Genomic DNA, 26,792 nt, shown 5'->3' with positions numbered 1-26,792 from the left:
AGCTGTAGCAGCAGCCCTGGGGAAGAGTTGTGCCTTTCTGGACCAGCTGCTGCCGGCCAGGCAGAGTACTGTAGGGGATCTCAAGTGGCAGTAGATGCCCACATTTAGGCAACTGAGTCGAGTCCTATGCCCCTAAAGAAGGCCTGTTTTTTATGCTCAAGTGTTAACAGTTAAGTCAAGCCCCTTGTAAGGGGCAGGGGAAGAATGGAGGGTTTAACTGGAACACTAAAGTTTATATCAGAAGAGGTGGGCTTTTTTTTCATCCCAGTGTGATGCTACTGACTTCTCTGAAAGCAGTTGGAGCCCAGTCTGTCTGCAGTACAGGACACCTCTTTCTCGGCTGTGCTTCTGCCCTTGCCCGCACCATTTCAGGGTGCTTAGCAGCAAGGTCATAGTGGATTCAGCTGTCCAGAAACAAAGCAGCAACACTGAGATCCCATTGGAAATCTGGATCTCTGGGCTTGCTAACCCGGGATAAAACTTTGAGAACTTTGCAACATTTAAAAAGAAGAAAAAAAGAAACCCTATGCGGGTTGGAATTTATATTTCTTAGGCTTCTTTGGGGAAGAAAATAAATGGAGAAAAGATGTCATAAAACTTTTCTGGACTCAGCTCTGTTTTCCACCTTTGTTGCATCCTCATGCTCTCCAGCCTTGTGTTAGCAAGATGGGAACTGGGGCTTATGACAGCCTGGAATATTTTCTTTATATGCACTATAGTTTTAATTATGGGAACAGATAAAACCTCACCACTACCAGCAGACCCCGACTGGATTCTACTTATTTTATCAACTTTATCGTGCTCCAAATTCATCATTCAGTGTTCCTGTCCCCCACCCCACCCTTGCCATGGGGACAGTCACAACAGGACCGTGCATGTATCTTAGGATACTCAGCGCTGTCTCAGTTGGGCTGCTTCAGTTCAGCTCACTGGACCAGCAGTTTGGGGTTCTCATCCGTGCATATGAAGCAAGGCTTCCAACTTCATCTGTGAAATAGGTGACAACCCCATGGGCTTGTGGTGCCGTCACCTTGTATGATTGTGTCTGTGTGCAAACACGCATACATTTCGTACAGCAATCTGAAACCATCAGGCAGAAAAGACACAGGAGCCTGGCTGAGACCCATACAACTGTTATATTGGCGTCAGTCTAAAGAAAGCAATGATACATTGCTTTGGAAATTATCAAGAAATGTAAAAAATGCATTTGCCCTTTTTTTGTTGTTGTTGTCATAGTCATCAGGGGCAGGGTTCTGAGTCAGAAAACAAAGCAGAAATAGATGCGATTCTGTACATGGCGCCTCTCTGGCTGTCCCTCCGTGCTGGGGTGTGGTGAGCAGGGTAATAAAACAGGTGGGACCCCTGCAGTAGCAGCAGCATCTGCACCATCATCGTTCACATGTCCAGCTGAAGAGGCAGGTGATGCAGAAAAGGTCTGTGGATAATGAAACTCCAGCTCTGGATCACAAGTTTCACTTTCTTCCCCTGCATGTCAGCCACACAGAAATAAGGAGGAAAAAAACAAATGCCCCCGGTGTGGCTGGCCCAGTACTGCCAGGAATCATGAGCAGGAGTGATACAAGGAGGAGGTTTGTTGTTTTATAAGAAACGTCTTTAGTCTGCAGCGTACTCTTGCAAGTCAGAGATGCTTAGTGGCAAACAGCAGATCGTTTTCCCCATTCTTTCCTTCCATGCCACTCCTCAGCCATCAGTTCCTTCAAAGCTTCCATCCACAGCACAGTGATCATACCCACCATCCACTCCCATACACAGGGAAAGAAGGACATTCCAGGAACTAAACCTGCCCCTGCCTTTCCATCATCTGCCTCACCTGAAGGAGGCAGTAGGTCTGTACTCAGGCCTGTCACAATGTGCACACTGGAAGTACCTCAAATGAAAAAATAAATAAAAAATGCTGCCCTCCCCAGAAAGAGGAATTTGTACAGCCGGCACCAGCAATTACTAAATTCAACACCTACTCCTTAAACCGCAACAGTCTCTGCTGGCCACATGTTTTCCACTCTGCAGGACCTAAGGGGTCTTCCAGCACAGAGCGGGGTTTTCCCTGGTCATGGCAGGCTCTGACCCCTGAGGCAGTCACAGCTTTCACTGGGAATGTGTGGGGCATAATCCTTTCCACCATTTTCCTTCCTGTCAAGAAAAAGCCTAAAAGCTGATGGGGCTGTCAAGCATCCAAACAAGCCAACTGCCACCACTAATTTAGATTAGTACTTTGTTTCTCAGGAGCAGAGAACACTTCTGTCTCCCACTGAGAGGGTCAGATGGACTTTCTAGTGGAGAAAAGTGAGATAGGGAGCCCTTACCCTGATTTCATTTTCAGAAACAGCCAGGCACAGCATGAGTTCCTTTCGAATAGCTTTGGAGAACACTGGCACTAGCAACAGCAAACTCTTCAAGGGAGACACGCTTCTGTACCCATCTCGATACAGGCATGAGGGATGGAAAGGATGAGATTAACTGACATCAGCTGGTTGCTTTCTCCAGGGAAGGCTTGCATTAGGACTTTGATGCCAGATGGTTGTACAAATGGATGCATATTTCTCTACTTTAAAAGGATTCGGTATTTTTTTTTTTCTAGGGTACCTTGAGCTGCTACTGGCCAGTTCAAAATGACACTGAAAAAAGTACATTGTCAAAAATACCCTTTGCTATTTCTGTTTTATGCCCAGAGAATCAAGAACAAAAGAAAGGGCATTACAAAAATAATGTAACCAACATACACAATGAATGATGCTCTCAGACATCTGCAGAAGCTCAGGATTTGAATGAAAGTTTAGCTCTGACTCAGATTACACCTCCTAGCTCAGCACTGATCTGCAAGTTTGTGAATCATCTCGAGAAGGGAATAAAAACAGCATCAGTCTAAATGAAAACCAGTTGTATAAAATCTAACGGTACCTGCCTGGTTTTTGAGCCTCTTTCATGGGTTAGGGTCAAGAGACGTCCACACTCACTTAGTAGGGAAATATGGCTGGGACATGCTGTGCCTTCGGATGTTTTGTGATTTAGAATCTGATCTATCCACTGGAGTCTGGGAATAGGGATGGGACAGTGCACAGGAACACACAAAAAAAAACCTACTTCATATCTGCATCTTGGCCAGACTGCAGCAATTCTCCTAAGCAATGATCCAGAGCTCTCTCCCTCACTTAGCCTCTGCTTTCAGCCCAGACCAGAGTTAGATAACTTTACTTTGCTAATGATTCTGCCTCTTGCAGATTTGATTTTCCCAGGATCCTGCTATAATCAATCAGGGTTAGCTATTTAATAAATTGAAAAGCTGACTTTTTCCTCCACTCCTTGAATTGCTGGTGCCAGCTGAGTACATAGGATGGATCTAACAAATGGGCTTGGGGCTCTTGCCACCCTCGAGTGGGACGAGACCTTTAGGGAAACTGAGCAAAAGGAAAGAGAACAAAGCCTGAAGAAAATGTCCCGGTCTCGGGAAGAAAGATTCTCTACCAATAAAGTCAGCGTGCATGTTTAAAGGGGGTGAGGAAGAAGGAAAATGAACACAAGATATGCAAAATCAGTAACGTTCAACCTGTCAGTGGATTGCAGAATAGTTACTTACACCAGGTACACTTTGTTCATCGTACAAATTAAAAAAGGAAAAAAAATAGTACCCCTTTCCCCAACCACACGTAGAAAAGCACTTAAAAGTTCAAAGGTAAAGCTTGGCACATTCCAAATACGAAATGATTCACTTGACATGCAGCAAAATATACAAGAAGTGGTTCTTTTTTTTTTTTCTTAAACAAACTTAATTTCAATTCATTGTCTTTGCTTGGCACAACTGCAATTCATTTTTAAAAAAATATTTGAAAAATACTGAAACTGACCTGAATTCAAGTATAGCGGTTTCTTCAACAGAAACATTATCAATGCAATAAAACATCACACGGAATATATTGAAGCGTAACGCCTTCTGGTTTGTATTTTTGTTTGTTCCCCCCCCCCCCCAATTTTTGTTTTCTATACAGTTTTAATGCCAACACAACTTACAATTGTATTTTAAAATTAATATTATTGCATTGTTTTTGCATATCTTGTGGAACAGAAAATGCAAAGTTACTGATTCCCCTTTCAAAAGCAGAGACAGTGGTTTGTTTTTGCATTCAAATGGCCCCAGATACAGATCTCCTGCAGTTCAAACCAGGATGTGGAGAACTGCATGCACTTACACACACACACGCGCGCGCGCACGCACAGTCACTCTGTATTGCTCCCACACGCACAGATATACTTAGCACTAAGAAGAACCCGAATCAGTCACTCAAATGTGCAAGACTATATCAAGTGCATTGCCTACTATCTTTAAATTATAAAACAACAACAAAAAAAGGAGGTTTCAATTGCTAGCAAATAAAATTACGAATTCTTGGTGTACATAATGGTTGGTAAAACTTGTCTATCATTATACTTCTACCAAATTTCAATGGAGAAAGAAAACCCGGTTTAAATAATACAACATGATCAAACCAATTTAACATTTGCAAAAGTGAAAAGAAACCAAAACAAAAAGGTAGGTGATTACAAAACCTTGTAAACACTCCCTTCTCCCTCCAAAAAAATTTAAAATAATAGTCAAAATAAAAACTGCAACATGCTTTCAAGGAACTATCAAACTGCAAAACAAAGAGAGATCTACACAACCCCACCACCACCACCACCTCAGCAAGTGCGGGGCAGGTCGGCTCAGCTCCGCCGCAGAGCCTGCTCCCCGCTCTCCCACTGGCTTGCACGGCTGGCTGTTAGAGCTCTGATTGGTCAACAGGAGACTGCCTGAGCTCGGATTGGCTGGCAAGTGACTGCTCGAGCTCTGATTGGTTGGCAGGAGACTGCCTGAGCTTGGATTGGTTGGCAGATTCTGCTGCCTGGGAGTCTTAGCAGGGTCGGGCAGCGCTGCCACCTGCCCCTCAGGCTTCTTCTGCTTCCTCCTCCACTTCACGGTATGGGAATCCACAGCAGAAGAAGTCTTCCTCTCCTTCCGAATCAAAGGGCCTTGGCTTTATGGAGACGGTGAGGCTCATACAGAATATGTGCAAAATGATTTTTACAAGCAAAGTTGAAAGACACCCGTTTGACGCAGGGTCCTTTTGGCTAGGGCCATCCACAGGAAGCTGAGGTTCCCCTATGCGCTTGGGAGGCAGCCGTTCCTTGTGCAGGGACTGAAAAAAAGAGGGAGCTGGCTCTCCTGCTCTTCCTCCTCCTCCTCACTCTTCCTTCATGGACACATGCTGGGGTTATATCCGCTCCTGAAAAGCTTTCTTACACCACCCAACTCTGTGACTCGTCCCAACAGAAATGAATGAAGAACGCTGTTCCGGTTACTCCAGGTCACGAGAACAGTGAGGCACTTCTGAAACAAACCCATTAGGAACATTGAAACAAATAAAAAACCAGCATCGCTTCCAGCCCTGGCAACTACAGGCTGCTGATATAAATCCTGCTGTCCTTGAGCTCTTCCTGACTTATTCTACAATCCGGGTTCTGCACCTCTTCCTCTTCCTCTCCTGCACTGTCCTGCCCTGGGTCCCTGCAGTTAACAAAAGGCAAGAGGTTGCCATTGGGGCTCTGCTTGCTGTTACCATTGAGAATGTTGTCTGCTGCATTTTCCATCTCTTCTATCGTCATGTCACAGGCATCTGCGAGCTCCTGGGTTGTGACCTCAATGAACTTTGGATCTTGAGCAAACTGCATCAGTCCTTCCGAAATCAAGACCTTCGAAAGCAGGTAGGGAATCAGAGACAAAGACAGAAGTTAGTATCCTGCATCATCCACCTCTAACACAACCCCTTTACCACTATTTAACCTAGTAGTCCCTCTCTTCCCATTCACTCTGCCAACCCCTGCTTGGAAATGTGCCCTCCTATGCTTGGCATTGTGGGCAGCAATGTATCTGTTGCCCTGCTCTTCTCAGGGCTGTGTTTCTAATAGGCCTTGACACTGCTCATGTCCTTTTCAACTCTGCAGTCTTACCGCTTCAACCAGGCTGCCAGCGCTGCCATGAAACTGCCTGCTGCTCCCTCCGGTCTGGCTGGGGACGGTTAGGGAGACCGGCCTGGCTCTCCTGGGGCTGCTACAGCCAGTGTTGTCAGGATACTGAGAGCTGCAGTGTACTGATGGGAAGCTGCTGTTGAGCTTCTCGCTGGACTCTGCTCTGTCCAGGCGCAGAGTTGGGATGGTCTGTTGTGGCCAGCCACGGTTGCAGGGTGTAGCGGGAGGCGTTGCACACAGCCGAGAGAACATGGTGGGGGAATGGCTTCGCTGGAGCAGGGGACTCAGGCCGGCCACTGCTAACGCCTGTGGACAGAGGAGGAACAAGACAAGTGTGAGCTTGCTCTTAGCAGTAGGGCTGGAACCCTCATTCTGAAGGCTCTGCAGAAACTACTTGAGAAAGGCCTGGATGGCCTCAAGGCTCATGAAAAGAGCTGCCAGTTCCTGGAATGGTTTAGGTATTTGCTGTGAACTCATTTTGCAAGCTTTCCTTTAAAGTGTATCTTGTGCTAGTGCCGAGCACCAGATTGAAAACTTTCATGACTGCAGTTCTTCAGCCTCAGAACCACTGCACTGACAGGAGGGATGCAGCCCTGCTCCCTGCAGCCTTGCCAGAAACACCACCTCTTCTCCAGCGGGTGAAACAGCAATTTGTTTTCCCACCATTGCCACCACCCATACTGCTAGCTATTACTGCCAATTGATGTGTTTTCTGTTAAGTGTCTACTGTGGAACCTGAACAGTACCAGATGTGAATTTTAGATATATCTGCAGTTGGCAATAACTCAAAAATCCACCACTGGATTTTAAGGCATCTGCTGTTGGTGGGAGGATCAATACCTGATGATTATACTTCGAGTCATCCAGTCCTTCCTGTAATCATATACACAACCTCTGAGTCATCCAGACTCCTTTTATAACAAATTTCTCAAGAAGCCTGCTGTTGCACAGGGCTGATCTGATGCTTTATTCATGTGACTGCTGCCTTGTTCCAGAAGGAATACAATCAGAATCATAAGGTCATCTCACAAAGCTCACTGATGCCTAGTATAAGCAAATGAACCAATGCATAGGCAATACAAAAGCATGTGGATTATGTTGCAGGGGATCCTTGTTTGGCTTACCCAGCTGCAGCTATCTGAAGGCTGTATGTTTAGCCTAAGTTAACTGTTTAGAGAGACACAAACAAGCCTCCTGCTTCTTTTTGATACCTGCCTGAAAATGCTATGTGGAGGATGAGACTTAGACAAGACCTGCCCTTTGGGGATGCTCTTTCCCTCTGCTAAGCATAGTGGGACTGAACTGACCAGTTTAAATTAGAGAGCTAAATTGAACGTAGCTGAAGTTAAGTAAGGCTGAGTCCATCTGCCACTGAAATCATTGGGAACTGATAACCGTGCTATGCTGATGGTTTCAGTGACAGATGAACAAAAGAATTGCCACCTACAAGGTTCACTGAATTTCTCAGGAGTTAGATGTCAGACATCTATCAGATTTCAGTGAGGAAGAAAGCCTTTAAAAACTATGCTGTAAAAGTCATGCTCAGCAGGCTATGATGGCCTCAGCACATCCCTTAAGCTGCCAGGGCTTCAAGGAGAGCCATAGATCTGTCAGGCAGGACAACTAAACTGGTTTTTCAGCTTATTGGCTGAAACATATACAAGGCATTTTGGCTAAAATGTAAGGTTCTGAGGAAGTTGAGGGAAGCTCTTAGGGACTGCTTTGACCTTCAGTTACATATATTTACATATTATAATGAGTATTTTGTGAGAATGCCTCTTCAAGCATTCACAGCAACCAAATCCATTGTGCTTAGCAGAGGCAACCTTTCCACTTTATGTTCTTATTTTAAGCACTGTTGGAGGCTAACATTTTTGTAACTATATGAACACTGCTGAGTCTTGTAAGCTGGAGGCCAGATGATTATTTCAGGGGAACCCTTCAATATGGCTGAGTGACACTGAGGTGGATAAAGCCCCATCCCTCTTGGTTTGGAGCTGCATGGTGGGATGAGGAAGGATGAAATAGCTCCATCCTCTTTATACAGGCTGGAGGGAGGTGATTCTGCCAGCTGGGTGGGCTGAGAGGGTGGGAGGCTTGTGTTCTCTCTGCCTAGCCTGCCATGGGAGGGCAGGAACTCTCAGGAGGGCTGTTGGCTGCTGTGGGGAAACATAGGAAGCTGTTTCCTGCCCTCATCTCCCTGCCCCAATGCATTTGCTGCTTGTCTCTGCCAGAGCTGTAACTCTTTGCAGAGCACTGCCTTCTGGAGCTTGATCCTTAAAGGATAACTGGCTGGGAGCAGGGGTAAGAAAAGCCAGAGAGCCTCAAGCACGCTCATCTCTCACTCCTCTGCTCTGATTTCTCCCTCCTTCTGCCCCTGCTGTCTGGCATTTTCTGCCCCTGAGGCAGCCTAAGGAAGTGGCAAGGCTGTTCTGCTCTGTGCCAGGAACTACACAGAGCAGGACACCACACTTGCAAGGCCGGCACTACCATCTCTACTTGTTTCTTTTATGGTGACAAAAAGTGTCATCATTAAACCAAAAGACACAAATCTACTCTGGACTGTGACATCTAGCATACATTTGCTAGGCTGCTGAATGCAGTTACAAAGGGCTTAAGATGTGATGCAATCAGTTTATGTTTTAAAATGATTAATTACAGTTACTGGTTGCTTTTAAAGTAGAACCTGTATGTTTTATTCATATGCATACTATCATCAAAAGCAGTGTAATTGCACTCCAGCATGCAGTTTGGGTAGGTAGTTTTATCTTTTAGTTAGTTTTTTATTTTACTCATTCATGGACATCAGAAAATGGTAAGTCTTCTGACTCCAAAGGACACGTTCCTGTAGCATTCTTTTGGGAATGATAAAAATCCTGAAAGCAGGAATGAGCGTGATGGCAAATAAGTTTTCTAAAAATTGGACATTTGATATGGGTGAGAAACTATCCCAATGGTTTTTGAAAAGTTGGTTGGAATTCAAGGAGGCTGCAGATGGTAAGATACCAGTTGAATTGTTGGGCCCTCTGTGGTTATTAATGCTTACCTGATGATGTACCAGATGCAAAGGCAGAACTGTCTTCTGTGAGACGTCTACACCCTGGTTTTTCTGTCTTTTCAGACACTCTAAGTGAAAAGATGCTCTTCGACCTGTAACAGAAATCACACACAACTGTGTTCATCACTCATAATACACTACAGGAAATTGGTTTCTACTTCTTTTAGAGCAGTCCCACTGGAGACAGGGCAAAGTCATGTACATTTTATTCTGTGTCCACTTTCCCTCAATAATTTGCCCCTTCCAAAGCATTTGTATTTACAAAAAGCAGTCAGGCATCATGGACCAGCCAGCACCACCTCCCAGGCAAACTGCAAGATAAAATTCTGGATGATGATTTGTATTTTTCCTCTCCTGAAACACTGTCCTAGCAGATACAATGCAGCTGATTGCCCTTCTAAGCAGGTGAAGTGTTCTCATAACCCTGATTCAGGTAAAGCCCTCAGCGGGACTGAGAATGGTAGCTGAGGCTCTGGTGCTGTGCCTGGCTCCACATAACATGCCGGAGCGGACGTCAGGCTGCTCAGGTGACAATCGACCTCCTGCTTTCATGTGATCTGTGTCCCTTAGCTGCCAGACATACCACAGCTTATGAGGCTGTGTCTATAGCAAGGTCAAGTGGAGTGAGTTAATCAGTGGTTGAGTTCACTGGTGAATGGGAGGCTGCTTATATGGACACTAAGCAGTTTCAAAATTTGGGAAGAAGGGAGGAGAAAAAAGCTTTTTTCTCTTAGGGAAAAAAAAATAGAGATTTTTAGGGGGAACTGTAGAAACAGCGACATTGTTTACTTGCTATAAAACTGATCTTTACTTCTGTAAATATGAGAAAGGTACTCCCCATGTGGGAATTTAAAAGTACTATAAAGTATGTTTGTGAACAAGTGCACAGGCTTTACTTCTGAAGAATGGCAAATAAATCCAGTATTAAAGATTAAGCTGCATGCTGTACTGAAATATTTTGTGGTCTTCTTGATCCTGTTGACATTTTTCAAAAGCAAGAAAGAAAATTAGAATTCTGAAAAAAGTAAATGTCTGTGATACTGATCTGTAGAGAAAAGGGCCTCTAAGGGTTGAGGGAAATGTGTTAGAACCCAGAGAATGAATACTACAATACAGATAAAAAGTATTCCTCTTTCAATAGAAAAAAATCCCCAAACAACTAGTAAAATAAGTATGACACCACTGTATGAATATTCACTGGAATGTAGTTAATGAAGCACTGTATCAAGAACTGACTGCAAATCTGGCCATACAGATAGATATAGGAACTATCACAGCCTAATATTTTAAGCTTTGAAATAAGGTAAATGCTTTTCAAATACTCCATTGTATAAGCAACCTGAAGGATTTGAGTGAGCACAGAGTAGCCTCACTTTAAACATTATGCTACCTAGCCTGTCATTGTTATTTTGTAAGAATATATTTTATATATGGGATTCTTTTTAGTTTCTTCCCCAAATGTTCTTTTTCTTCACACCAGGATTCAGGAAAAAGGCTGAAAAATATTCTACATCAAAGAGTCATTTTTTTTCAAGACTCTCTCATATGTTCTGATACTTCTATAAAATCCTGTGACTCATGGATTTCACCTGAGTGTAGCTTGCGCACCCAAGCACTTGAAAATCTCCAGGTACAATCAGAGCAGAAAGTAAATTTGTATTGTATTAACTTAATCTGAAATTGACTCTATTCATTGTAGCAGACAAAAGAGACAGCCTCCCCTTTCTCCCTGCTGAATGCACACAGAACAGAGCACTGTATACTCAAGGCTAGCCTATTCGGTGACTCCTTGGTGACTGGAGAGTCTACAGTGCTCTAATAAACTCCCCTAATTCACAGATAGGCTTAATCAAACAGATCTCATGGACTATCCAAACAGCCACAGGTTCATCTACTGACTGAGCATAGTGTCAGTAGAATCATGTGCATGATCAGGATCATATGCACGCTGTGGGATTCCTGGTCTTATAAGCTAAATGCAGCAAACAGCAACACCTGTGCCCACACATACTGGGATTCCTCCAGCAAAATGTGAGAACTCAGTCGAGGCAGAGGAGAGCACAGCCCGTGTGTCATGCTGGGGGGTTACCTAATGCTGAGGAGCACAGAAATCCTTTCTTTGGAGAGTGCCGGCTGTCTTCTCCTTTGTTGTTTTCTGGTGGAGTAAGCTGTCTGTTTTCATCATCTTGGTATGCAAGCCTGGAAAGGAGAACAGAGGGAATCTAGAAAAGCAGCTGATATTGGACAGAATAACTCCTTTTCCAGCAGGGGAGCCAGGAAAATCATGCTATCAAATGGATGCAATAGTAAGTTAGCTTTGAGCTGTAACTGGTCCAGAAGCAGTAACAAGAGACCATGTGACAGAGAATGCTCTAAATGTGAGATTTGGGAATGTTAGATAGTAGATGTGAATATGGAAGAAGGCCCTGTAGATCCAGATGTTTCATTCAAAGGAGAAGGAAAGTCCTGGGTCAAAGATGTCCTTTTCAATGTTACTTGAAGAAAACCAGAACCTCTTCCCACCTCTCCCCTTTAATCAAAGAACCACCCAAACACCTTGACTAAAGCTGCAAAGCTCACATTTCGGTAGAGAGCAGACTTGGTTCACTACAGTACTCAATGTCTTCATTCAAATTTTCATCATACGTCTCATCCTGAGACACTTCCTCTTGGCAAACAATTGCCAGCTGGCTGTCTCTGGAACTGGAGCTAATGAGCAAAAAAGACAAGTCAAGATACGGAGATGGTAAAGACAACCTGTTATAAAGACAAGAATGACAGGCTCCATCTGTCTCAGTTTATTATAATGTTGAAGAGCTATCATAGAAAAATCAATGACTGAACAGAGCTGCAGAGTTCACAAACACAAAACAACCTTTGGCTCTATCCTCTTTCAGAAGAAGAGCTTCTTAAGTCAGTGCCGGACAAATATTACTGTCATTTATGACTACATGTACTCTATAGATGTGCGACACCACACTGACTATATTTCCAAAGATACACCTCACTGAACTTGAGGTAAAACCTGAGATGGGCCCTTGGAAATACAGCTTTTCCCCTTGTTGCAAAAGCCTTGGCTACAAATTTCAGAGAGGCCTCCTAGACACTAACAGTAACCCTCTCAGCTCTGTGGTTTATTCTCTGCCTCCCAAACCCTTTTGTGTGCACATCTCTGCCCTCTGCTTTCTGTTCACCCTCTTGTTTCTTGCTGTCTTTTCCATTTTTTGGGCCCTTTTCCTCATCACTAACTGCAGAGTACTTCTACTGAATTCAGTAGGATCCGTTTAAACCCTTAAGTGTGAAAGGCCTTAATTCCCTGTTTGTCTTCTCTTTGTCCCTCTGTTTTAGGTCTTGGCCCTCATGTTTCACTTCCTTTTGAGTTTGTGTTTTCTGAGGAGCAAAGTGAAATCTGAAGGTAGTGTGAATCTTTGAGAGACTGACATGGAGGTATTGGAGCCAATGTCAGTCTGTTACTAGCATTTGCAGAAAACAGCAGTATGGCAGGGGTTTTCTTGTATTTCAGGGACTAGATAGGAAACATTATCATATGCTTTAAGCAAAAAGCATTAGGAGAAATGTGCATACACATGGTATAAAGCATCCTGTAGGACAAGAGTGATCTTCCTGCTGGGATGGGAAGCAAGTAAAACTGCCTAAAGCGCAGAGAGGAGAAAGTAAGGCAGCTCCCCCTATTCAACAGTCTGTTTATTCAAAACCATACAGAATTTTTTGTACTGACATGCCAGGGTATATTTCACTGTGCTGTCATCAGAGAGTGCCTAGATGTGTAACCCCAGCTAGAAACTCTTAATACCCCCCAAAATCTAGGAACCAGCTAGAAACAGACTATGCATCACTATCTGCCTGTGGGCAGAAAACCCCTGAGTTGGGAGTATTTTCTGGAAATATCATGGTGATCATTAACTCTTTTTCAGCCCTACTGACAACAAAAATAAGAGGTCATATTCATGGATGTTTGGACTTTCAATGGATGAACAATGGATCTTACACCCAGAGTGCATTAGTGAACAAGGGAGAACACGTACCATCCCAGTGTTTCGTAGTAATGAGTCCTAATTCAAGGAAGGTGCCCAAGGAAGCAGGGAGAGAAAAAAACACCATGTTAGCAATGTTACATCAGCACAAGTCAGCAAGGGGAAGGGCAGATGGTAAAACATATTGTGCAACTCCTGGGGCCTCCCTCAGGAAGGCACAAAGTAATAAAAATACTGGACTCTTTACTTGAGCAATTCATAGAATCATAGATGATTTGGGTTGGAAGCAACCTTAAGATCATCAGTTCCAACTCCCTTCCATGGGCTGGGACACTTTCCGCTAGACCAGGTTGCTCAAGGTTTTGTCTAACCTGGCCTTGAACATTTCTAGGGATGGAACATCCACATCTGCTCTGGGCAACCCATTCCAGTGCCTCACCACCCTTACAGTAAAGAACTTCTTCCTTATATCTAACCTAACTTCCCCTATTTAAGTTTAAGCCCATCACCCCTTGTCCTATCACTACAGTCTGTAATGATCAGTCTCTCCCCAGCACCCTTATAAAACCCCCTTCAGATACTGGAAGGCTGCTATGAGGTCTCCACAGAGCCTTCTCTTCTCCAGGCTGAACAGCCCCAGCTTTCTTAACCTGTCTTCATATAGGAGGTGCTCCAGCCCCCTGATCATCCTCTATTTTGCACCCACTGAGTTTCCTCTTACTTTCTTATTCTGTCCTTTGCTGGGGCAGCATTTCACCACCTTTTCACATTGCCCACTCTATGCACTCAGAAAAATTGTCCAGCTCCTTCCTCTGTGACTGAAAGGGCTAAAAATATCCCCCGCTGATAAAGATGATACCCCTTTCATACTTGTCATCTGTGTGTAAACATCTTGAAAGCTGTCCAGAGAAGGGGGTTTTATTTGCCTTGCACAGCACTGCATTTCTGAAAACCTCTCCTTCCTCCTCCCAGGATGCATTTGGTGACCTCTGGAGGGATGTGACCCACTGAATGAAAAACCACTGACTTCCACAGAGCTCCTTATGGGGTGCTTAAGAGGTGAACTGCTGTTTCTTGGTTACCAATTTCTTGGTTACCACCTCCCTGTGGTGAAGGAGGGATAAATAAAGCTCCTTTTGGTTCTTACAAAGTATTTTTTCATGATAATTCACAACAAAATCAAGTGTGTTGGGCAGTAAGAGTGCAGTGGTCTTTGCAGTGGTCAGCCAATGCATATCTGTTGTATGGTGGGCTTTCGCACAAATGGAGAACCACAGGCTCAATCCAGGCTGCAGGCTGGGCAATGTCTGGTGGGTGACTTCAGCTGGGCAGCAGTGCTCTGGTGTCTGCATGCATGTTTCTATACGTGGTCCCTTGACTCACTCACTGCTGTGAAGCTTACCTTTTGGAAGGCAGTTTCCAAGGAGCCTCCTGTACACGTATGGTGGGTGACAAGGGCGTCCCATGGCCTTCCACTGTGCTGACAGTGCTGGGGTAGCTGGGTGGGCTGGGGAAGCGGCACAGGGCTGTGTTGTTGGCATTGTTGATGTTGGCATTGGAGCCTGAAGATGAGTAGCTGCTGGGAGTGAAGGTGGAGTCCACCAGCTTCTCATGAGATGGAGACTCGGTATCTCCCTGGTTGTTGCCAGACTTGTTGATGTGCAAAGGTCGCTGGGTGGTGAATGTCTGAGGGAATGCACTCCTGCCATCACTTTGGTAATAGCTGACATGGTTTCCAAACAAGCCTCCAGCTCTCTGTCAGAAAAGAAGGAAGGATTTTCCCTTTGTGAGTGAGAAGATGTGCAAGGGCCCTAGTGTTTCCTGTTTAGACTGCTGTTGAGGGAAAAAAAACCATGAGGGCCAAAGTGTGCGTGCACTGGTGCTCTCTTTTCTAGAGAGACAAGGTACATGCAAGCCGTGAAAGCTTTGGCTTTCCAAGATATTTCAGAGGACTGGCCAGGAGCATAGGCAAAGAAAGGAAAAGAAAATATTACCAGAGGAGATAATTACAAGAAATAGGAATGAAATAAGAAAGGGAAGATTTAAATAACTTGTACTTTTTTTGAAAGATGATACTTGTACCACTGAAAGGAGAAGTGAACAAAAAACTGAAGTGTGCCTTACTGCTGCTCTGTGGAGTGTAAGATGGATGAACTGGTGTATTCTTCAGACTCTTTAGCCATTCTTATTCTGGTTTTACTTAGGTTTTAGGAATGAAACTTCCATTGAGAAGAAAATGGGATAAAACCCATGCAAAGATCTCAGGATCTGGCACCCTGAGTCCCCCACTCTGTTTTCTGGTAGGGTTTAGAAAACAAGACAGATGGCCGAGCTGAAAACCAGAGTGCATAAAAGAGAATGCTCTGAGCTCAGCTACTGGTCTAGCCTCAGCTTGCAAACTTGCTGAGTACCTACCCGGAAGATATCATCTTCAGAGGCAGCAGACACAGCTTCTTTCATGGCCTTGTCTAGCTCTTCTTCAGCTGTCAGGTCTCCAGAGATTGCTCGTCTGATCTCTGGCCCAATGTCGTGAAGTGTTCGCAGACCAGCCTGCAAAACAGCAAACTATAGAGCTTCATATCTCCGAGTGGTTTTATGAGGGGTAAAAGCAATTCTATTTCTTCCTAAGCACTGCAAAGCCCTTTTACTTAATATAGCATCCTTAGCTCCCAGAAAAACACCAACAAATTCTATTCTTTCATCTCCAGCTTAGAGAGGGTGAAACTCATAGCAATCCAACCCAGAAATGTTTATTGCTAGTCCCCTGGCTTCATCACAACAGGACATAGTCATAAATCCACACACAGGCTTGACTAAGCAAGTCTACATGCTTTTTCAACTTTGGGTTCTCAGGTCCACAACCAGAAACCCTGGAGCAGCCACAGTTCCAGCTGAACCATGGACTCTGAGTTTCTGAAAATGTCTTCTTTTAAATCAGCAGTTTAAATATGGATTTAATATCTAACCTTCTGGCATCTGGACCTAGACAGTTCTGAAACACCTCACAGACTGGAATCTATTCCAGGGAGTCCATCCAGGAAGGTAAGCTGTGAGTATGCCAAGACCTCAATCTGTATTTGAGCCTGCGCCACAGCACTTTTTAGCTTACTGGAACTCCAGTCACCCTTTTTCCTTACAGTACCCTTGAGGGATGTAAATGGGGCTGCATATACATTCAGCGAGGCTTTCTCATTCTTTCACACAGCCTGGTAGTCCACCCAGTGAACATGTAGCACAGTGCTGAAAAGATCCCAGGTCTTAGAGCCTGATGTCCCACTTGTTGGATGGCACTGGCATCCAGGTATGCTTTTTTGCTTTTTAACTCATTTTGCCCCCTGGCAACACGCTCTCCCTGACCCTGCTATAGAAACTCCCTTCAGAAAGGGTAGAATGAATGTGGTAATAGGTATATGTCTGCTGGACACTTCATACCAGTTCTCTAAAAGGAACCCACATTTCAGATATTACCAGCAGATTGATAAACTGTGGATATACCTCACTTGTGCTTTCCACCTCCAGAGCTAAGGGATGTGGCACGTGGTACCTGCATATTTATCCAAAAGGAGTGATGCTGTAACTCAAAGGGTCTACAAGCTCCTTTCCATTGGGGATAGCCCATTCCACCCCCCAGCATGGTTGAGAGGGAGGTGGGGTCTAATGCCTCTACTGTACCACCCCTGTCCATTCTGTGCCCGCTTGTCACCTGTAAGGAGAGCGCGTTGCGCTGGGAGGGCTTGCCCACCAGTCCCTGTTCTTTACGTTTCTTGAACTTGCGGAAATATTCCTGAATCAGGAAAGTGGCATAGAACTTTCCAACGGTCACCTCATCATCTGCAAAGGGGTATAAAAAAAATAAATAAATAAGCAACTGCTTTAATACAGTATAATTGCTAATGTGAGCCTTGCAATTCACAGCAGAAACGCTAGGCACCGCAGTACAGCTTTGCTTTTGATGGCATCAAGATGCGGGGCTGAAGGAAGGGATTGCTCCACAGCCAGAGCTTGCTGTAAGTAGTCAGGAAGAGAGGTGCATGCACTATTTGGATAGACTTGCTCTGCTGGCAGAGAACCCCTGTACGTCTGGATGTATGCTGTTTATGCTGAAGTGCCTCTAACCTTCGCAGCGTCTGGTACTGGTTTACCATGTAAGATCTTGCTGTAGCAGCAGCCTCCCATCTGAGTCAATGCATGCTGCTCTGTCTTGTGACAACCTAGGCTAATACATACTCAGAGTCTGGGCTCACCAACAGCATTTGACTGACCATCCATTCCAGACATGATCTGACATTCTCCACGTTGAAATTCTGTCTGGTTGTGCCTAGCATGGACTCAAATGAACCAAAATGATCACCTATCCCCAGAAATGCAGTCACTGCTGTATCCTCAATACAAACTGTCAGTCAGACAAAATATGCACCAAGTTTTTATACAGGTAACTCTCCCCCCTTCTCCAAACCCACTGGAAATGTTGTAAGACATGGTCTGCTGACTTCAGAGCAGGCTGAGCAAGATGCAGGATCTGGCTGCAGCTGTTAACTAACTACCAAATGCTGTTTTGTGCTATAGCCCCTGCAGCTACCTGAAAAAGTCAGCAAAAGCCACACTGGATGCCCACGCACCTGGGGTCCCAAGAAGCTCAGCGAAGGAGTTGCCTAGAAGCCTGCAAATTACAGCCTACCAGGGATGCTGCTTAGAAACCCACAGCAATCTGCTACACCAGTTCAGGCTGGCTGAGGAATGTCCCTAGGTACACTACTAGTCTTTGACAGGTATCCTAGTAGAAAGCAGTTATGTGGGTAAAAAGAGTTATATCCATAGTAAAGGCAGCTTTGCTAAATATGAAGGATTTATGAGGTGCGGGTGCATTCTTGAGTGTAATGCAGCCACATAAAGTACACACAATTGTTCTTGGAGCTACTTTGTTCTGCCTGCTTCCTTTGCACCAGATAATGTCCAGGAGGACAACTGCTTATGATCAAACTGGAGCAAGATCTAGGAATAAAGGTTTCTAACTCCTATTTATGCAGTTAGAAGCCTCATTTCTTAGCAGCGAGAACATGAAATTCGTGTTAGTACAGGCAGAAACAGATCTCAGCCTGATAAAATGCAGGTGACAGCTTGTAGAAGAAGGCTTGTCCCCCACATTCCACTTCATGATCATGAGGTGCAGTAGGACATTATCAGGCGGGGAGAGACAGAGATTCAGACTGGGACAAGATTCTGCACTCACCACCTGCGGGGGGCACCACCTGGTCCAGCAGCTTCATACTGGTGCGCTTCCAGATTTTCTTAATTATTGCTCTCAGCTCTTCGTTGGCTTGCTCCAGGTTACCTGCAGGGTGAAAATCATCAGAGACAGGGATTCAGCAGACCCTGCAGAGGAGCAATTTCATGTCTGGCATGGCAATTTTGGGAAGTAAACACCACAGCTTTTTCAGTAGTGGAAAGTTTTGGGCTAAGAGATGCTTTCACCATTGCTAAAGCCCCCTCACAGCAAGAGGTCTTCTTCCTAAATATGTATAGTCATCTTGAGGTAGGAAGGTGACAGTGTTACTGCCTGTGATAGTGTGCAAAAGCCAGAAAAAGCAGAACCATAGCGCTACTTCATTTCAGTCTCATCTAACACTTACATTTTTAATTGAGATCTAGTGAAGGTTGAATATGATGAGAGGTCAGTTGATGAGAAACTACAGCTTGGGGAATACAAATAATTGCCAGTAAAGATGCACCTAAAAATCTGAAGGCCTGTGCCTGATTGCAGCACTTATCAAGGACTACCTGTTGCAATCCCTGCCTCCCGGCAGATACCAAGTTCTTCACATGGTGCAGATAGTCTGCCTTGGAGAGTCTGCACAGTGCTCTGACAAGGCACTTCAGGCATGTGCAAGGTTTTCACTATTCAACTCAGAGGACTGTCCCAGGAAATTTGTGTTTATTCTCTGAAGAACAGCAAAGGCTATAAGAAGCCTTTTATGTAACTGTCTGAACTTAGACTTTACATGTTCCTCCAAGGGGTTCTCAGCTAAATGAGACATTAATCAAGCCACACTACCCCTCTGAGAGTGAGTGAAGCAGGTTCGATTTATATTCTTTCCTTCTAGGTAGCCATTTCCTCCCAGGTGATTCACCTTCAATTTTATTTCTTAATTTATGTACATTCAAACCCCTTATAATTGAAGCTCTCTTCTCTCTCTAGGTAGTATGGAATCACAATCATGTCCTCCTAAAGGTGCTGTTCCTGCAGCTTTTCTTATTGCTCCTCAGCATTAAGGCTCGGTGTACTGCACAGGGCTCTGTGTGGCAGTAGCTCTTAATAGGATGCAGTGAAGACAGGGACACTGAGGAGCTTGATGAGGATGACACAGGAGGACAGCATCAAAGGCAGAAGTCTGACTCAGGATGGCTGATTCCAAACTCCTGCCCTAACTAACCACTTAGAAGATCTTGCTAAGGCAAGAAAGCAAGCATTTTGAGGCTTTAGGTGGTTTCCCAGGAGTTCAATGGCAATGGCTCTGAGAGTCTGAGGCAAAGACGGACAAGAAAATTGAGTCCTTTTTGGGTCTTTGTTTCATAAACCACAAGATGCCCTACAGGGATTGTGGTTGGCTTTTTCTTCAGGAGAGCCTCTTTGGCTACAGGCAAACTTTGTTTAGCACGATATTCATGACCTTAATATGTTTTTTTTTATTTTATCACGGGTTTTTTGCTCAGCTGTCAGTATAATCCTGGCACAGTAAGCTGGGGTTCTGCTGGTCTCTACCTTCCCATGCCTGAAATGTACCCACTCCTGAGACAGAAGTGCTCAGCTGTGAATCACAGCCCTAGACACTCTTTTAGAGTGTCTCATTAATACATGAAGCCAGGTTTTGACTCAGGACCAATATCTTTCATTACAGCAGGTGACAGAGTGCGACAAAGGGAACAAGCTGAGCCCAAAATCTTGTCTGCTTTCCTAAACTACACCTGCTGGTCTATGCAAAGCTATTAACAGCCCCTTTGCTTCTCATCTGTCTTTAGGCCTACAACATCACTGTCACTACAGTGTGATGTTAACTCATGCTAATGGAAGCACATGAGGAGTTTTAGGGAGGTGAGACCCTTGAGTCCAGCCTCTTTTGCCTCCCTTGGATTGGAAGATCAGTGGCAACAGCAGTCAAAAAGTGGCCCAGGTCTGCAGCTAATTTATACAAGGGGAGACTTCTTTGCCCTTTTTCCTTCCTGTGGTTTGCTGCTTGAGCAGACATGGATCTAAAACTTAACTTTGAGACCGCTGTAAAAAAACATGATCAATAATCCGAGATGGTAACATGGGAAGCACCAGCTTTCTAGGGAATGGTGAACACTGTTTTCTCCCTAGAAGATATTCCTCCAAACATCTTTACATTGTTTTTTGTACTGTGTGCTGCATGTGAGTAACTGGGATCATTTTACAGAGGATGTTCTTATTGTTGCATTCCAGCTCAGCACACTTTTATGTGAACACCACTCAGCTACCTTCGTACCTTTGCAGTCAGCAAGATTCTTACCTTCTGTCTTGATCCTCAGTGCTGTTCTGACCAATGCAAAGAGAGTGGCATTGAACATGACAGTCCCATCACTGTTCAGTGGCATATTCATGGAAACAAGGCGCTGTGGAGTAAGGAGAAAGAGAACAATCACACTGCCAACAGACAGACTGAAGAACGCTCTTCCTTATGCCCTCATGATGCCCTCCAGACTCACCACCCTTCTTATGTGAGCATCCATGGCCTGTGGATTTAATTACACAATTACAAAAGTATTTGTCACATCCACCAATGGTCCCAACCATGGAGTTTTTGTCCTGGAGTCCCTCTCTCATTGCTAGATATTCCATTTTCTTCAGCGTGGCTATCACTTTCTAGCCTTCCTTTTCCCTGCTAGCCAGTGGGCATTTGCCCACAGTGTATTACACAGAGATTTGTTCTAGTCGCCAAACTATTTGGCTTTTAAATGACACCTTGTTTTCTTATGAGGAGCAAATTGATTTCTTCATACCTCATAATGCACTTGCAAAGCTGCCTGCACTAAAGCTGTGCCTGGTTCAAATGTATATAAAGAGAGAGCAAGAATCTTTCTTTCAGGTGACAGGCTTGAAAGAAAGGGAATTAGCCAAACCTGAAAGCTGTTCTGCTTTATCCAACTATTCCCTGTCTCCCTCTAAAATAAGGCTGTGGCTGCCCTGGAATAATTCTGTAAAGCCATGTAGGACAAAGAGTGCTGAGTACTGTTGCAGCTGCAGGGTGAATTTTAGTGAGACTGACAACATATGTCTGAGGCAGATGTAGCAGAGTCACCAGATCTTCCATCTCTTAGGAGGTAAGAGACATCAGGGACTTGGTTTGAATGTATGCTTTCAGGGGTTGATTTTGTTTGAGCTGTTTCTTCTGCCACTTTCATGCAACAGGCCTGGTTCAATACCAAACTGGAGGAAAGAGTGTCATTCCCCATCACTACCACTGCAATCACAGTCACGGGGGTTTGAACCAGATCGAGACAACAAACAGCTGCTTGACAGCAGATTGAAAGGGATTGGAAACAGACCACAGAAGTCACATATTTCTGTGTGCAGGCCCCAGGCTTTGTGTTTTGCTCTGGCACTAAAATAAAGAACAATTGCAAGTGTCACACATGAACTCTGGGACTTGCAAGGAGATGAGCAAAGATCTTCAAGTAAAGGTTATAAACATGTCATTATTCACTGGAGAGAGTCCTTTTTCAGAGATGGAGTCTTGCAACTAAAGAAACACGTGATTTTCACCGAAAATCTGTCCTTACCCTCATGCATTTTAATACCATGCTCACTGTGCTGTTTAATATCTCAGTTATTTAAGCAAGAATGAGATACAGCACTAGGTTTTTGGTGCACTGCTTAGTCAAAAGGAAAATCTCAGAGATATTTTTACTTGCCCTGTTATTTCTGTCTGCCCTGATCTGTCTTGGGATGTGTGTTTGATACCACAAACATGTGTGGTTGATTCAGTGCTTGATATTTGAGAGCTGTGGTTAGCATGAATGCTCTTTCTTAGCTAGAGAGGGTTGGCAGTGTGCTGATGTCTCTGACTAGCAGAAAACCTGCCTGCTGGTGACCCTCCAGCCCAGATGGGCAGTAGACTGGGAGGCACCCAGGCTGAGCAGCAGGGTTAGCTATAAAAATGCCGCCACCGGCTATTTAGCTGCTGTGCCTCCCAGCCTTCCCCAAGCTGCTGCGTGCCTTACTTTGCAAGCCACTCGGTGAGGGCAGAGCTTCCCAAAGCCCAGGGGTGGCTGAATCCGTCGAAGCAGCGTCACCACATCCAAATGTTTGATCCGTCCCCTAAAGAAGAAAGCACAGTGAGGGTCTCATCCTTACCACAGGGTGAGCTGCTGATCCGCCTGCAGAGTGTGGATGAAGCTAGAAGTATCACTAGATCTTTTCAGCTCCACACTGCCACTCCTTTAGCTTGGGCATAGCTTAAAGTATTATGTCTGGCTTCTTGCAGTGTGCATTCCTTAGGAATTGCCCAGCACTTGTATAACTCCTACTAGTACAGAAAACCCAGCTGTCAGTCATACATGAATCGGTACTTGCAAGAATGGACTTCAGTGTTTTGAATGCTGCAGTTTCTTAGTGCATGAACAGACAATTTGGGGTTGTCCTGCCACCACTGACCTGATCAAAATCTATGGCTGTTTATTTACATGTTGGTCTTAGGGATATAGCAGGCACAGAGGAGCACAGGATCTCTTTTTTTCTGGTGCTTTACCTCCCATATAAATAGCTCCAAGCTGCTCTCTTTTGATACTCGTTTATGCTTTGGGCTGTCACTGGAGATAGTGCAAAACAAAGTGCTAAACTTCCTCCACAGCAGCAGTTGAGTTTCTTTTAAGTTCTGTAAATGGCATCTCAAAAGAAGAATTCTCCCATGGAGGGAGGAGAGCAACCAGGGCCAAAGGTGGGGCTCCAAGCCTGGGACATGGATGGGAAAGAGGGAAAAAAGAGCTTCCCATTTATAGATGTGAAGGAACATGATGTCATCTGGACTGAGCGGCTATCTATTATATGGCTTCAGTCCCTGCAGTTTTGCCTTCAAACAAGCACAAATAGCAGCATCTGTTTTGTTAGCAAACAGTGTATTTATTAGAATTCTGTGCTTATCCCCTATCCATATTAAAAGTCTCTCTGGGAAGTCACCATGGATGGGAAGAAGGGTTTCAATTTATGTATCACCCTGATAATGTGACATGGCCTCACATATTGCAGAACCTGAGCCCAAATTTATCTTGACACTATGTTCCTAAAGAGATCTGCTTTTAGTTCATGCCAGGATCTCTTTCACAGTTTTTACATAATGAAAGGGGCTTTGCAATTACAGTTGTCAACTGTACTGTAATGCCACAGGGATCTAAATGCACTTTAAGCCTAAGCATGTGTTAAACAGAGCATATAATACCGAATGTCAGTTAAGCCCTCGTGTGAGTTGTTCTTGTGTAACTTTAAATCCCTGCAAGTCTGCTGATGTGAATAACCCCGCAGACAATGTACCGCAGCCATGTGAAGATACAGGTTGTGATGGGCCTATATGACAAAACGGAGATTTAAGCACAGCAGCTCTACTGTGAGTAGGAAGTCAAATAGAAGAGTCACAGCTCAATATCCCAAACATATGCAATAATAACCCCACTCCCTAATCTCCTCTGCTCAGTCTCCTGCTGTCCCATCCCTCTATATGCCCTCCTTCCCTCTATATCTCCCCCTGACTGAAAGTGAAGCAATGTCCTGCCACATAACACTGAGATTTCTGTGTGTATCCTTGCGCAGCTTGTTTATGGAGTTGCCAGCAATACCCTAAGGAGGTACCTGTTTTAGGATTCTTTTCAGAAAAAGAACTGTTCCTGCAGGAGGAACATGGCACTTACTGCACTGGGTCTAGAGAACAGAAAATAATGGTCCTGTTCTCCTGAGGAGTTCTGATATCCAGGCTGGGTTACTTACTTGGCTTCAGGGTCATACTCTGCCCAGATCCTTTTAAACTCATCCAAGTGGTGTGGTCCTAAAATGGACCAGTCCCGTGTCAGGTAATCAAAGTTATCCATTATAACAGCTACAAAAAGATTGATGATCTGCAAACAAGGACAGAGATGACTTGATGGATGAGACAGGTAGCAAACCATAGACTTTACTGTGTTCTCTGTTTAAGGGCTGTGTTTGGACTCATGAAACTAGGAAGCCATTGTGGGTGGGTTCTCTGTTCCCCCATATGCCAGCCCCTCAGTTTAAATGGGAAGACCCCAGATGTGGGATATCCTCAGCTGGTCACATTTTTCTCTTCCCTACTAAATGCATGAGGCCTAAATTTGCTGAATGCTTGGACATGGTGTGATGGCTTTTTGTTTACCTGTGTCTTTGCCCAGCAGAACGGGGTAGTGGTGCGAGAACCTGGGATTTACCCTCTAAAGGCAGTGGGGCTGAGATAAAAGCCCTTTCTTCTGGCCCAAGACCAGAACTTTTCAAATGGTGCTGCTGTTCACTGGGAGAGTTTTGCGCACTGATGCCAGCTGCAGAGCATGTGCTGTTGCTCTGAGCAATGCTGCATTGCCAACATGGAGCAGATGCAAGTGGGATATGTGTATTCTCACAGTCATTGCTGCTGGCAGGGGAGGAAAGAAACCTGCTCAGCAGCCAGAAGGAAGGTAGGAGGGAAGGTGGGAAGTGTGGCTGAGGCGTTGCTAGCCTCAGCACAGCCCACATCACGCTAATTTGGTTTTCTCATTGAGGAGGAGGGGGGAAGATCCTTTGCCGTGCACAAAGGATTTGGTTTGGAAGCAGAGCATCCCACAGAGCGGGAGGGAGGCAGAAATGGCAGAGACCAAGGGGGGTGTTGTCACTTAAAGGGTGGGAAAGACCCCACAGGGAGATTTTCCCTCCTTGAGATCATTCTTCTACTGTGCACAGTCTGAGAGAGGACAGGTTTCAGTTGCTGGAGCAGACTCACCAGGAAGGCACAGAGCATGTAGAAGCTGATGAAATAGAAGACGGCAAAGCTGCTGCCACAGGAGTGATCGGCTTCAGTGGAGTTGGCTGGCTCTGACTCTGGGTCACACTTCTTATCCGGGAGACATGCCAGCATGATTTCCTGCCAGGCCTCTCCGGTGGCACACCTGGGCACAGCAAAGGGCAAGAGAAGACAGCAGTGACCTTCAATGTGAGAGGGACTGGCACATTAAGCAACCTGCTTCTGCTCCCATGAATATTTATGGAAATTTTGCCACTGAGGTCAATCAAGAACAAGTTGGGCTGATGGCTGGGCTTTGACATACACTGGCATACCCTCTTTTTGGCTTTGTTGCCATCATCTGTGTGTTGTTTCTAAATGGCTTTGGCCAGTCTGGGTATGGGGCTGTTGTGCTTCAACCAGCCAGAGTCATTGAGATGTGTGTGACATGTCTATGGATTGCATGAAAAATACCCCTGAAAACAAGGAGATGGTGATGAATTTGTGCCATCTCCCCACCCTGTCAGCACCCTTCCCTGACCCTGGCACAGCTGGCCACAGGTGGAGCAGGATAATGTGCTAAGCTGAGCAGGGCATGCCCATACCAAAGCATGAGTGGGAGTTCATGCCTGTTTCCCTGCTAAAATAAGCTGGAAGTCATACTGGCTGGATTTGAATGAAAGGAGGAGTTTGTGATGCATACCAACGTTTGATAGCACTGAAAACTGGCTACTTCCCGAGCAGGAGGACTTGCCGCCCTCCCAGCACTGAGTGCAGGCCAGTGTACAGGGCTTAAGGGGCTGGTCCTGTCATCAGACACAGCTCCTAGGCTCCTCTGCTGAGGGACAACATGTTGCTACTCACCTCATGAGCATGACACGGTAGAAGGAGATAAGCTGTGCCCAAGAGCAGAGCAATCATGCTCCCATGCTGACACAACCCAGAGCTGTCAGACACCCACCTGAAAAGGAGCAGCACTGCCTGGGGGAAGGTCTGGAAGTTGTTGTTGCGGTTGATTTCTGTGGTATCGTTCAGCGCAATTTTACCAAACACCTGGCAGAAAGCAGAGGTCTTTACAGATTAGTCCTGCAAAACCACCCAAACCTCTTGTCACCTGCAGCTCTTGGCCCCACCCTGGCCCTGACAGTTAACAGAACCTGCTCTTCTCTTAGAAAAACCATTTCCACAGGTCTTTCGTATTTGCTGCTGCTCCCCTTGCTTGCGCTTTATTGCTGGAAAAGCACTCATTTTGTAACAAGAGGCATCTTCTGTTAAAACAAGACTTCTTCATTTCATACACTACAAATACGTGATATGGGGCCCTGTTTTAACAGGTACTCATATGTGGAGAGGGTCCAGATGAAAGAAATCAGTAACAAAGAAGAAAAAGTTTATGTCTTCACCAGGAGGAAATGGTAGCAAAAGATGAGCAGCTCTGTGGGGTGCCCTGGATCTCCCCAAAACAGTGTAAACATTGCCTTGGATCTGGAGATCATCCTGCCTGCCTGTCTAGTAGCCTCCTTTGTTTCACATCACCCCCTCTTCCCCAAAATGCAGCAGTGTGAAGATGGTACCTAGATTTGCCCAGGAAAGGATGGATTACAGCTTCCTTCCATGCCCAACCAACCTGCACCAACTGCACCAACTATCTGATCCAGCCGCAGCATGAAGTCTGCAGCCACGAGCAAACCTTTTTAGGAGCCTGCCCTCCGGTGTGAAGTTCCC

General features: G+C 45.1%; 1 protein-coding gene and 1 long non-coding RNA gene across 6 annotated transcripts in view; one reads left to right on the top strand and one right to left on the bottom strand.

Moving 5' to 3' along the window:
- Nucleotides 1-3,486: 3,486 nt before the first annotated feature.
- Nucleotides 3,487-26,792, bottom strand: part of CACNA1C (calcium voltage-gated channel subunit alpha1 C) — a 485,857-nt gene continuing 462,551 nt past the window's right edge. For 3 of the 5 annotated variants that reach the window (XM_062616658.1, XM_062616654.1, XM_062616655.1), the window contains 15 exons: nt 26,029-26,120; nt 25,068-25,233; nt 24,068-24,195; nt 22,312-22,408; nt 20,601-20,703; nt 18,305-18,406; nt 16,778-16,905; nt 15,490-15,624; nt 14,477-14,829; nt 13,126-13,152; nt 11,660-11,788; nt 11,169-11,278; nt 9,068-9,171; nt 6,004-6,327; nt 3,487-5,745 (listed from right to left, as the gene is read on the bottom strand). In XM_062616658.1, coding sequence (XP_062472642.1) covers nt 5,449-5,745; nt 6,004-6,327; nt 9,068-9,171; nt 11,169-11,278; nt 11,660-11,788; nt 13,126-13,152; nt 14,477-14,829; nt 15,490-15,624; nt 16,778-16,905; nt 18,305-18,406; nt 20,601-20,703; nt 22,312-22,408; nt 24,068-24,195; nt 25,068-25,233; nt 26,029-26,120 — 2,295 coding nt within the window. In that variant the 3' untranslated portion in view covers nt 3,487-5,448. Of the gene's footprint in view, nt 5,746-6,003; nt 6,328-9,067; nt 9,172-11,168; nt 11,279-11,659; nt 11,789-13,125; nt 13,153-14,476; nt 14,830-15,489; nt 15,640-16,777; nt 16,906-18,304; nt 18,407-20,600; nt 20,704-22,311; nt 22,409-24,067; nt 24,196-25,067; nt 25,234-26,028; nt 26,121-26,792 lie in introns of all 5 variants that reach the window. The other 2 variants (XM_062616653.1, XM_062616657.1) reach the window with 1 other exon arrangement.
- On the top strand, nt 5,650-14,273 carry LOC134162631 (uncharacterized). Its single transcript, XR_009964381.1, has 2 exons — nt 5,650-5,757; nt 14,047-14,273. It is a non-coding gene; the product is annotated as an uncharacterized LOC134162631 (long non-coding RNA).

This window comes from Pezoporus occidentalis, unplaced genomic scaffold, assembly GCF_034315485.1.
Source record: "Pezoporus occidentalis ecotype Australia unplaced genomic scaffold, CSIRO_AGI_Poc_V1 ctg19, whole genome shotgun sequence".
Classification (NCBI taxonomy): domain Eukaryota; kingdom Metazoa; phylum Chordata; class Aves; order Psittaciformes; family Psittacidae; genus Pezoporus; species Pezoporus occidentalis.
Note: the sequence above shows the minus strand (reverse complement) of the source record. Positions and strands in the feature narration are given on the sequence as shown.